This window comes from Podarcis raffonei, chromosome Z (assembly GCF_027172205.1).
Source record: "Podarcis raffonei isolate rPodRaf1 chromosome Z, rPodRaf1.pri, whole genome shotgun sequence".
Taxonomy (NCBI): domain Eukaryota; kingdom Metazoa; phylum Chordata; class Lepidosauria; order Squamata; family Lacertidae; genus Podarcis; species Podarcis raffonei.
Genome location: NC_070621.1, coordinates 11058628 through 11070778, shown reverse-complemented (window position 1 = coordinate 11070778; position 12151 = coordinate 11058628). Strand labels below are relative to the sequence as shown.

Genomic DNA, 12151 nt, shown 5'->3' with positions numbered 1-12151 from the left:
TCTGATGCCTTGGGCAAACCATCTCTGTTTTATTAATGTTCAGTAAATATTGTGTACCGTAAATAACACTGAGGGACAAACTAGGGAGGATTACTTTCCCATTTTTGGACCAGAACATAAACCTCTGCTCATCAACTAGTTTTGAGATTATGGCGGGGAGGGAGGGAGCTTCCAGGTCAGGAGTGGGGATTCAGGCACATTCCCCTCTCCCAGTTAGAATTCATTACAATTTCTACTTTCAAATCTATTGTTAAATTTCCTCCTAGACACATTTTACACTTGGGTCTGCACTGAGTCAGTCATCCTTAATCTGAAAGAATGGAGTATATGATTGTGTGTGCGCTGTTTTTGTGGGCTTGTGGTAGAAAGAACACACTGGAGGATTCCTCCCACCCAGAATCTAGTAGTAATTGAAATACTGGGCACAATCTAACCAATTCATTAGTGAAATTATTAACCAGAATATGTGATATTTATTATGTATTTTATTATGAATTGCCTTCTTAATAATGCTTTTTAAAAAATGTTTCTTTTAAAACAGAGTAGAGAGGGCTTGGGGTTTTATTTTTAAGGTGCACTTTAGAAAATGGTTTTAAGGTTTAGATGTTTCTACTGAGTAAGAAATCGTTGGTGGCAAAGAGTTTCCCCCAAAAATATATACCAGAAGAAGCCTTTATTTATTTCTTTTGTCAAATGTGGAGAACCTTTGACCTTTCAGATGCTGCTGAACCACAACTTGAATTGTTAATGAGTAACACCTAGCAGACACATGCCTGGTGCATGTTTTAAGTCTTTCTGCCTGATCCTGTGAATGTCTACTCAAAAAGCAAGTCCCACACAATTCAATGAGACTTGCAGGTGTGTGCAAGATTGCTTTCTCCGCCCCCGCCCCCCAAATATCAGGGTCAAGGAGTGTGTCCAACATGAGTGATAACAATCTGTGATGTTGTCTATCTTATGTTTGTCTCATTTGTTACAAATGTGCACCCCAAGGGGGCAGAAGAAGAGACCAAATGTCATAAATATTTATTACATATCAAGGAAGTAAAGAAAAGAAAAACCCTACAGTTCATTTTACAGCTGTGGTCTATGGAACTTTTAGAACAGATTTCTGCCATTATATTCGTATTGTGATTCTCTTTCTTTACAGGCTACATTTGAAAACACAAAAGAGGGAAAACAATAATAATAATAATACATTATTACTTTAGCATTTAAAAACAATGGCAATACAATCGAGTTTAAGACACTTGGTGGTAATTTAAACTTTGAGACTCACAAGAGGGGAAGCCACAGCCCAACAGTACATAATCGGTGAAAAGTACAAAACCCCACTAGATAACAGTCAAGGGACAGGATCCAGCAAAAGTTTGGTGCGACGAAAGCAGCAGCCTTATGGATGATGACCTAAGGACTAAGCTCGATGGGACACATTTGCACCTGTTTCCAAGTAAACATGCAGAGTATGGGAAAGGGCTGTAGCTCAGGGTCAGAGCTAGGCTCAAGCCCTGGAATCTCCAGGTAGTGCTTGGAAGGCAACCTGTCCAGAATCTTGGGCTGCTGCTGCCGTAAATGCAGACACTACTGAGCCAGGTAGACCTAATGGTCTGACCCAGCACGCGGCAGCTTCCTATGACTACTGCAAGGCTGGATTCATGAAACACACTTTCCAGGAAACAAGGCCTGATTCCCCTGAGACTTTTAGTTCTGAGGAAACTTGCATAGGCCTCAGATCTGCCCAATTTCACTGAATTCAGACGGACTTAATTGTGGCTACACATGTTGACTCGGTAGTAAAGCCCAGTCATTGCTAGAATAGAGGAGTAGGGAGCCTAATGAAATCCTCAAGCTCCACTGAACTTCCCCAATTTCAGGCAAATCACCCCTCCTACATACAAGAGTGTCTCCTAACAGCAGGGGTTAAGGAAACCCATCATAAAAAGGAATCCCCCCAATAACTTGATAGAGGGGTCCCATGACTGCAGCTTTACTCGGAAGTCAGTTCCCTTGCCAAAGAAGGCTGTTTTGTCGCCAACCATGAGTTGTGCTGGATTCTGCTTGAGGGCTTTTTATAAGGAAGGGTGGGGGGGACAAGCAACCAGGGTAGACAACAAATTTGTTTTATACAAACGTTAGCATTTGTGAGTGCTTTCCATCTGGCAAGAGAAATACATAATAAATATTAGGAAGTCCAAACCTGCAGAAAATAGTAACACCCCACCCCCCCTTTTTTTAAAAAAAAAGAAAGATAAAATCCTGCTCACTTGGACACACAAGAATGCCACTGGGTTGTGGTGGGGGAAGGAAATGTGGACCTTCGGGTTCATCAAGTGTCAAATGGCACATACAGGACAGACATGCAAAGGTAGGGGTGTGTGTGTGTGTGTGTGTGAGAGAGAGAGAGAGAGAGAGAGAGAGAGAGAGAGAGAGAGAGAGATGCTACAATCACGGCAAGGACCTTTAGTGCCACAAGGACTGGGTTGTAAGAGGCAAACTTTGCCAACTATTCTGGCAAATGATGTTCCTTGCTTTGAGATCTATTAGATCACAGACTTCTTTTTTTATTTGGCAACAGTGGATGGTCTGGGGGCAGCGAATGCTGTTGCATCACCTGGGCACCTACTGTAATCAGCTTTTTTTTTTTTTTGAGACAGCTCTTTCGGAGGAAGACCGGATAGAAAAGTATAGATTATCTGCACTAGTAATGTTTGAGAACAAGCCTGAGTGCTGGCTTTGTCCTCCAGAGCTGCCTTTGCAAACACAAAGATATAGTCAGAAAAAAATGAGATGTATTGGATCTATTGGACTGGCTGGTGACAGAGCAAATGTAGGAGACCTGCACATATAACACCCCCTTAGGAATAGCTGCAGCTTCTTGCAAGCTGGAAGTAGGGGCTGTTGTGACAGCAGCAAGCGGACCAATCTTCTCCCCTCAGCCCTATAAGCATGATCGAACACTTCAAGCACAAATGGATAAACAAAGAGACAAATCCAATTTTCAAATGTTCCCAACTGATAGGAAGGGCAAGGGGAATGAGCTTACTATTCAAAAGTAAGCTGTAGACAGGGGACAATGTTATTATTACCATTAGGCTGCCCAAATAGAACTAAACCACAATTTCCAAGCTTGTACATTTTCTTACAACCTCATCCCTATAGCAGAACACTCATTTAAGAGGCACAGTCACTCACCTAAGGTTACCTTGTGAGTCAGTGGCTGCAACCAGAGAGAGAGAGAGAGAGGTCCTTGTGAGAACTGACTTTTGGGGGGGGGGAGCAGTGGGAAGAGAAGCACAGATTGTATTGAGGCCACAGTGTTTAGAGGAGACTTGTGACCTTCCAATTAAAAGCTGCTGTGCCCCCCAAAATGTCTCCATCTCCAGGTACCATATAGATAACTATATAGTTATTGTCACGGAAAGAGAAAATGCAAGGTATCATCAACAGGTCCAGAAAGCCAAAAAGAGGATTCATCAGCAACGTTCTAGCATTAGCGCTCCCTAGTTACCAAACAAATGAAAAAGCAATAGATGCTAAACAAATAGCTACATCAAGACAAAGAAGGAAGTGCCAGATGTTCAGCTATGGAATATCTCCAAGGAGTGGGGTGTGCAGGAGGAACTTCAACCCCCCTCCCCCGAGCCAAACTATTTCAAGCCAAGCCCCAAAGGGCCATAATCACTCAGTGGTACAGAATCTGCTTGACACACAGGTTGAATCCCCAAAGGTATCTACAGGCAGGCCTGGTAAGGACACCTTCCTGAAAGCCACTGCCAGTCAGTGTAGACAACAGTGGGCTAGATAGACCAATGGGCTGACTGGGGATAAGGCAGCTTCCGATGTTCTTATTTAATTCAGCCCTTTGTTCAAAATGATGAGGACTAGAATCTTACTTTGCTTTTAACGGGCTGGAGCACTGTTGTTAGAACACACACTTTGTATGCACAATGTTCACAGTTCAAACCCTAGCATCTCGAGAATGTCTGCAGCTGGGAATGTCATTGCCTGCAACTCTCATAGACTGCTGTTAGTCAGTGTAGATAATACTGAACTAGAGGGAACGATGGACTAGTTCTGTATAAGACAGCCTTCAAGGTGCCAAGCCGTTGCAGCTGCCCATAGGACTGGCCTACATCTTACACACTGACCTCACCCAAGCAGTTTTCTCACAAGGAGCTTCCACCTCCTAGGGGAACACGTACCTGATGTAGTACCTTCCTACCCTGCTCTGATCTGTAACAAATGCTGCTGCTGGGATAAAATCCACTCTGCAGTGAGGACATTCCCTGTGGCGCGTTTTCAAGCAGGCCTTGTACTAGAGAGATCAGAATTGCCAGTGGGAAGATGAATGAGGGTGCTGGAAAGGGATGATGCCGCTTTGATGTTGACATGAACCTACTTGATGTGGTGTAACTCCCAAGTTAGAATTTCTTGTGCAGGAGCAAAAAACAAACAAAAATGTCTCATTGGAAATGAGACAAGGATGTGGCCTACAATGGCAAAGGAGGGAAATAGGGAAAAATGATTTCATTTAAGCTGAGGCATCAAGCCAGAGTCTCAGTTCCTCCATCAAGGGCCCAACAAGGTCTAAGGTAGGTGGTGGGAATTTCTGGCCCTCCGGCTGTTGACGGACTGTAACTCCCATCATCCCTGACCACTGGCCACACTGGCTGGGGCTGATGAGAGCTGTAGTTCAAAGACATCTAGAGGGCCAAAGGTTCCCCAACACCTAAAACTTCCCGGTGCTTTTTGTTTTTATTTAAGAAAAGCTGGGTGCTTTCGCATGCAAAGTTATGTGCTCTAACTACTCAGATGTGCAGTACTTCTGTTGGTAGGGATTCCACAAATCTGGAAAAGGCTCTGCCTAACTCTCCTCCCATGTATGTGTGGAGGGAGGAGTCATCCACATGTCAGCTCAAGTTAAGAGCTTCTAGGTAAGAGAGTAAAAGGTGTGGCTTCTTCACTCACACAGTTCTTAAGCCATCATTAGTTTCCTACTGTGAGTGAGCTGCGAGTGATCAAGTGATCGTGCTGAATCTGGGACTCAGTAGGCCTGTTAATCAGGCTCAGACAGGTGACCAATCTCACTTGCTACTGGCAATGCCAACTGGCTGTCAAGATGGCAACATCACAAAGCACTATGATGCTTGGGGGTAGGGTGTACACACATGACATTGCGTTCCTTTTCCCTATGCAAACAGGAGGCCTGAGTTTGTCAGACTTGAGATCCCGCCCACCCCATCTCACCTGAACAGCAACTGCAAGCTTTTCCCTTGCTAAGGGTTCAGTCCACTTGCATCAAGTTGGAAAGTTAAGCCATGTAGCTTCTGCACATGCTTGAGCAGGCTACATGCAACAAGCTAACCTGTACAGCTATGTTGTCACCTTTAGTAGATGCCATGGCTCCTGTATCTAATGGGCACAATGTTGAACTGTTTTAATTGCTACAAGCAACTCACCAAGGATGGATTAAGTGCTCTGTTCTACTGGCAAATATAAGGCAATTGTGTAATAGAGGGGACAGAGGGACTGGACTCATGGAATATTGGTGGGCAAAGGAGGTAGGAGAAGGGAAGGTGCAGCTTTGAAATCTGCAAGCAGGAACCAAGCTGAATTTCACACCTCTGCCCTGCTAGGATCCCTTTCTAGACCCACCCACTTCCAGTCCCAAAGCAGACACATGCCTTTGCCATTAAAAAAAATAATACCCTGCAAGAAACCTGTTTTTCTTTAGAAATGAAAAGTTAACCATTCTACCACACGGCAAGCTGAAATCTCTCTCACCTATTGTCATGCCATAAAAGCCCTGCTTTGTGGCAAAGGCAAGCCATTCTGTCCTTTCTCTAAGCACATCATTAATTAAAAGTATTGCTTCGTTTATTGATCAGTTGCTTTAAGAGCAGGAAAATAAATAAATACATACATACATAAGAAAGACTCCACTCCCCCACCCCTCTTGGAAGCAAGATGGGATCCCTTACAGGACAGGTAGTTTAAGTTGATCTGTGTAAAGTTGTATAAATCAGTGCCTGCAACTTTATAAAAAGAAGAAGGAGGAAATGAATCAAGAGCAGGTAAGTGGGGGGCAAAGGCCTTTGGGGTTCAAAACCTCCCATGTGGCAGGAGCATCTATTCTGCAGACGGAGAACTATCATCAAATGGTCTTTTCCATGCTGCACCAGCTTTCCATATCCAACTTCCATTTTCTTCTCAGAAAACAGCAGTATGTGGACAGCTAAGGGAAGACAGGTCGTTGTCTCTGAGATTTCTGAAAGGGGGGGAGGGGGGAGGGTAGAGAGAGTGAGAGAGCAAGAAAGAGAGAGAGATTTCCCTTCCCATGCAGCAAGCACATACCGGTAAATCTCTTCCCTGTTAAAGAGGTTTGGCAGGTTTTGGAAATACAAATGCCCCCCAAAGTCTGTTCAGCAGAAGCAGGAGGAGTGTAAATGCCCTGGAGCAGTGTTTCCTCTTCTATGCATCCCCCACACCCCAGGAATGCAGCTCTTACCTGGTGTCTGTGGATAATTCTATTAGCTAATCAGCAAATGTGCCAATAGTCCTGTGACCAGGATGAAGGCTGCCTGCTCACTCAAAACATTTATACTTTTGGAGGGCACAAAATTTATTTCCAATCTGATCATCCCAACCTTTTCTTTGCTGTGAATGTGAGGAAGAGTTTCGCCATTCACGTCTGCACCAGCGACTCCAAATAAAGTATCCAAATTGCCAAGTGGGTGCAGGGAGGGAACTGGGGCAAATTAATGGTTTAAGATGTTATTTAAAACACTACAATCTTCCCTGGCTACCTGCTATGCTAGTCTGAAGAGATAAGGACCGCTGTTTAATCACAGTAGATTAAACTGATTAAAAAGTCTTTCTAATCAGGTAACATAGATTTTATTTTTTGTTAAATTAATAATTTTTAATTTAAGTACGTCTTAAAAATTGCAGATGGTCATAGAAGGATCACCCCCTTCACATGGGTGGGTGGGAAGGCCTATTCTGAAATGGTGCGTCCTGTGACATATGGATGCACCATTCAGAAATGGAAGAATGATGCTGTTTGTGGGCAGCATGATGAAAGAAGAGGAAGGGCGCAGAGCTTCTCTTTGGCAAAAAGAGGAGCTTGGGAAGATGGGGAGCCTGGAAGCTAAATCCTGCTTTGGGTTAGTGGGATGTACAGCACCCAACTTTCCCTCTTCCTCATTCCTAGCCCTTTAGCAATGTAAGAGAGAGAGAGTGGAGCTTTTCCACCCTCGGCCATCTCCCTCCCACTTATAAAGTTGTTGCAACAAACCGAACAGGGGAAATGTCACCCTCTCTCCTCTTGCAGGAGATATAGGTCCTCCTCCGAGGCCACTTGTGCCCCCAGCCAAAGTTCCTATTGCAGCACAGCCTGCTGGCTTAGGGAAGGGCCCTAGCTCAGTGGTGGAGAATCTGCTTTGCCTGCAGAAGGCTCCAGGTCTAATCCCTGGCATCTCCAGGTAGGATTTGGGATGACCATAGTCTGAAACCCTGGAGAGTTGCTGCTATTCAGTGCAGACGATACTGAGTTAGATGGACCAATGGTTTGACTGGTATACAGCGGCTCCCTATGTTCCTACAAAATGTGGGGGGGGGGGCGCTTAGGAGGATCTCCCAGCTTTGTGTCACTGTGGAGTTTATAGCAAGTTGTCCGATTCCCCCAAATGTGGACAGCCTTTTTAAACTGAAAACTAATGTTTAAGTCATATACGCTTTAATCAATTAACTGATTAAAACTCATCTGCTCCACCAGCTGAGATTCCTGTAATGGGATGAGTGCCCTAATATTCAACCAAGGAGAATAAAATATGCTACATCCCACCTGTCCTTTCCATCTGAATAAGCTGGAAATACTGGGCATTCTAGATCTCTGCCTATGTATATATTCTGTATTCCAGAATTATCAGAAAATGTAGTGTGATGTTTCTATACTGTTTAGAGAGTCATAACAAATGGGGGGTGGGGTCAGGGAAGGTGTGCAAGTGCTGTGTCCAGATTGTCTTCACTTCAAGTCAATGATGTCTTCGTCAAAGGAAGCCCCAAGCTGAAAGAGGCTGCTGGACTGGGGGCTCTCGTCCCGTGTAGTGGTGTCGGGGTCTGAACTGGTGGAGAAGTGGCGCTCTTCAGAAGTGCTTTCGAAAGAGCATGCAACGAGCCTGTGGAGAGGAAGGCAGAAATCAAGCAAGGAACATTCAACCACCCCTCACCTCCGCCACAAAAAAGACCCATAACCTGTGATCACAGCAGATCAAATGTTTATTCTCTCTTACCATGTACAGCTCCTCCCATTTGCTAGACCAGGGCAATTCAACATTTGACACCTCCCACAGCCCTTATGTTGTGCTCCCAAAGCCAGGGAAGGAGGAGGGCTCTGACAGGACCCTAGAGCGCTCTCACCTCCATCCCAAAGCCTAATCAGCACCTTCCCAGCTCGGTGTGTGTCAGATTTTGGCCTTGCTCACCCCACCCCACCCCACCCCCATGACAAGGCAGTGTGTGGCCTGTGGGTTCCATATTAAAGTACTCGTGGTCTACTTGCTATGAAAAGTTGGGCCACCCTGTGCCAGACATATAACAACTTGGAGAAGTGATGCCATGTGAGATTAGTGCAGCAAGGATTTGAGATTTAAAAAAAATTGGGAGGTCTGACAAAGGGTCAAATCAACCTGCAGCTAAGTACGGGAGGTGAATTGCTTTTCCCCCCCTCTTCCTTCCCCATCCGTTTTCCCTTTTGTGTCATGTATTTTAAGCCTAAGGAAGAGGAAGCTGATCTCTGAAGAACTGGGGGAGAATGCTTTAAATAAATAAGTAAACACTCAACCAGGGATCTTTGTATGTGTGACAGTACTTACTGGCACTGAATACAGACACCTTTTTTTTTTGCTGCCCACAGAAGCCACTTTGTGATGGCTTCAGACAGAGGCGGGCTAACATAGCCATTGCGGCTAGTAGGCATTGATAGGCTTATCCTCCATGAATTTGCCTAATCCTCTTGGTGGGTGGGACGCGGGTGGTGCTGTGGGTTAAACCACTGAGCCTAGGACTTGCTGATCAGAAGGTCGGCGGTTCGAATCCCTGCGCCGGGGTGAGCTCCCGTTGCTCGGTCCCAGCTCCTGCCAACCTAGCAGTTTGAAAGCACATCAAACTGCAAGTAGATAAATAGGTACCACTCCGGCGGCAAGGTAAACGGCTTAGTCACGCTGGCCACATGACCCGGAAGCTGTACGCCGGCTCCCTCGGCCAATAAAGTGAGATGAGTGCCGCAACCCCAGAGTCGTCCGCGACACGACCTAGTGGTCAGGGGTCCCTTTACCTTTACTTGGTGGTCTTAACTACATTTTGAGGCCGTGTAAGGTAAGAAGAGCCCTGCTGAATCAGGCCAAAGGACCACTTGGTCTAGCATCCTGTTCTCACAATGGCCAACCAGATGCCCTAATGAGAAGCCCTCAAGTGGGACCAGAAGCAGAACAGCACTCTCCACCAATTACAATTCCCAGCAACTCGTGTCCAAAAGCATACTGCAGCTGGAGAGTTCTCCTTTATGCAGCTCTGGCTATGTGTGATTTGGATCAAGACCTTGGATGGGAGCGGTGGTGGTTAGAAGGCTCCCACCCCTTGCTGCTGGCAGGTTTTACAAATAATTAAAGGAAGGCTTTCAATTGGGAGTATGGAACATGATTCTGACCTAATAGGCAGTTTAAGGGCTGCAGATGCAATGAGAATATGGACTCTTGTTCAGAGTGCTGCTTCTGCCCCTCCAAGAATTGCACCTTTCTATATGTTACCTGTCACTACTTGTTGACCGTACTGTTCCTGGCTTGGGGTCTGACTGTTTCTGGGGGGTTTTCTTCTGCTTTTGTCCTCCCTCCGACTTGGGACCTTGGCCGTCTAGGAGACCTGGATGAAGAAGAAAGGAATGCTTCTGAATTCTCAGAGTAAAGGCAATGGAATTGTTTCATTTGTCAATGACTAATTCCACCTGGCTGTTCCCCAAAGGGGCCTCCGAGGTGATCACTGGTAAGTGTACTACAACAACAGACGGGGGAATCTATAAATCGTCTTGCTGTCATCACTGTAGTGAGCCTTTTGCTGCCTTTGGCAAAGGGTGATGAGAAGTCTCTTGGCTTTCCTCTCCAGCTTGGACCACTGCCATAGTGCTGAGCTTTGCTGGTCAATGACAGGGGAGATCACTGCCCTCCTCTCCAGATCCAAGCTGGTCAGAGAGGCTGGGATTCGCCATTTGGGGTGCCAAGGGGTCTAAGGCTCTGTCAGTGCCTTGGCAACTTAGTTACAAATCACAAGCTCCAAATTTGGAGCTGGAAGGGTGGCAGAGCAACAATCCCCACCAAAAAGGAGGAGATTGCCCTTGATCTCACAATGCAGGGGCACACAGTTTGAGGTCAGATTCCTGACAGATTCCCACAGGGCTTGGGGAGGGCTTGGCTACCATATTCTGCTGAAATCTGCAAGCCCCTGAACAGACAAGCAGACTAGCCCATGCCATAGTCAAGAGATTCAAGCAAGCCTGAGTGAGAGATCAGTACCTGCAGTGTCAGTCAACAGCATCTTGACTTCATGCTTAAAGAGTAAGAAAGCAGGAGGAAAGGGGGCGAGCAATATTCCTAATACAATGAACTCCAGCACCAGGGTGTTGCATTTTCACCCAACATAGATCATGGCTACATCCAAATATCTCAGTGTGCTTGGCAGTGCTGCCACCAGGATCCCTTGCTGCCTATGCCCCTGGATGGCCCTATTACTTTACCAAGTAATTCTTTGCGTGTCCGGGTTGCGATTTCTTTGATCTCTATGCGCGACAAAGAGAGGGAAGGAGCGACAGGGATGGAGGTGCTGCTGGCCGACGTCGGGGTGGTGATGACTTTGGGGACCAGGGGGGACTTGAGTGGGCGTTCGATGCTCCTGCCGACCAGGTTGCTCAGGGGGATCTTGTAGATGTTTTTGCACAGAGCTTCACCTGAAGTGACAAGGAGGAGGAGGGTCGTGGAGCAGGAGTTGACTATAAGCAGGCTTGCGGGTGAGTTGGCGGTCCACAAAAAAACTCTTACCCTCCTTATAATAATAACAATCATTTATTGTTGCCCCAGCCACTCTGGGTGGCTTCCAGCAAATTATAAAACCACAGTAAAACATTGCACATTAAAAACTTCCCTATTTGGGCTACCTTCAGATGTCTTCCAAAAGTCAGATAATTGTTTGTTTCCTTGCCATCTAGTGGGAGGGTGTTCCAAGAGAGGGTGCAACTACCGAGAAGGCCCTGGTTCCCTGTAACCTCACTTCTCACAATGAGGGAAGCCCCAGAAGGACCTCGGAGAAGGATCTCAGTGTCCGGACTGAACGATGGGGGCGGAGACGCTCCTTCAAGTATACAGGACCAAAGCTATTTAGGGATTTAAAGGTCAGCACCAAAACTTTGATTTATGCTAGGAAATGTACTGGGAGCCAATGTAGATCTTTTAGGACCAGTGTTATATGGTCCCGGTGGCAGCTCCCAGTAACCAGTCTGGCAGCCGCATTCTGAATTAATTGTAGTTTCTGAATCACCTTCAAAGGTAGCTCCACATACAGCACATTGCAGTAGTCCAAGCGGGAGATAACCAGAGTATGTACCAATCTGGCAAGACAGTGTGCGGGCAGGTAGGGTCCAAGCTGGTGTACTAGATGGAGCTGGTAGACAGCTGCCCTGGTGCCATTGGCTTGTGCCTCCATGGACAGCTGTGAGTCCTTTAGGGGCACAGTTACTCCATTCAGGACCAGGGAGTCTCCCCCACCTGCCCGCCCCCTGTCCCCCAGAAACAGTACTTCTGTTTTCTCGGGATTCAACCTCAATCTGTTGACTGCCATCTACCCCTCCCCCCGAACCACCTACAGACACCCACACAGGATGTTCACCGCCTTCACTGGTTCTGAATTAAAAGAAAGGTAGAGCTGGGTATAATTCGCTTACTGGTGAACACCCAGCCCAAACCCAGCGGTTTCATATAGATGTTAAAAAGAATGGGGAAGAGTTTGGAGTCCTGGGGCACCCCACAAGTGAGCGTCATGGGGTTTGAACATTAATCCCCCACCACTACTTTCTAGACACAACCTAGGAGGAGGGAGCGAAACC

General features: G+C 46.3%; 1 protein-coding gene across 10 annotated transcripts in view; it reads right to left on the bottom strand.

The window, feature by feature from the left end:
- Positions 1 to 7601: 7601 nt before the first annotated feature.
- GARNL3 (GTPase activating Rap/RanGAP domain like 3) overlaps positions 7602 to 12151 on the bottom strand; it is a 109333-nt gene continuing 104783 nt past the window's right edge. For 9 of the 10 annotated variants that reach the window (XM_053373926.1, XM_053373922.1, XM_053373929.1 and 6 more), the window contains 3 exons: positions 10790 to 10999; positions 9810 to 9921; positions 7602 to 8180 (listed from right to left, as the gene is read on the bottom strand). In XM_053373926.1, coding sequence (XP_053229901.1) covers positions 8027 to 8180; positions 9810 to 9921; positions 10790 to 10999 — 476 coding nt within the window. In that variant the 3' untranslated portion in view covers positions 7602 to 8026. The remainder of the gene's footprint in view (positions 8181 to 9809; positions 9922 to 10789; positions 11000 to 12151) is intronic. The other variant, XM_053373931.1, reaches the window with a different exon arrangement.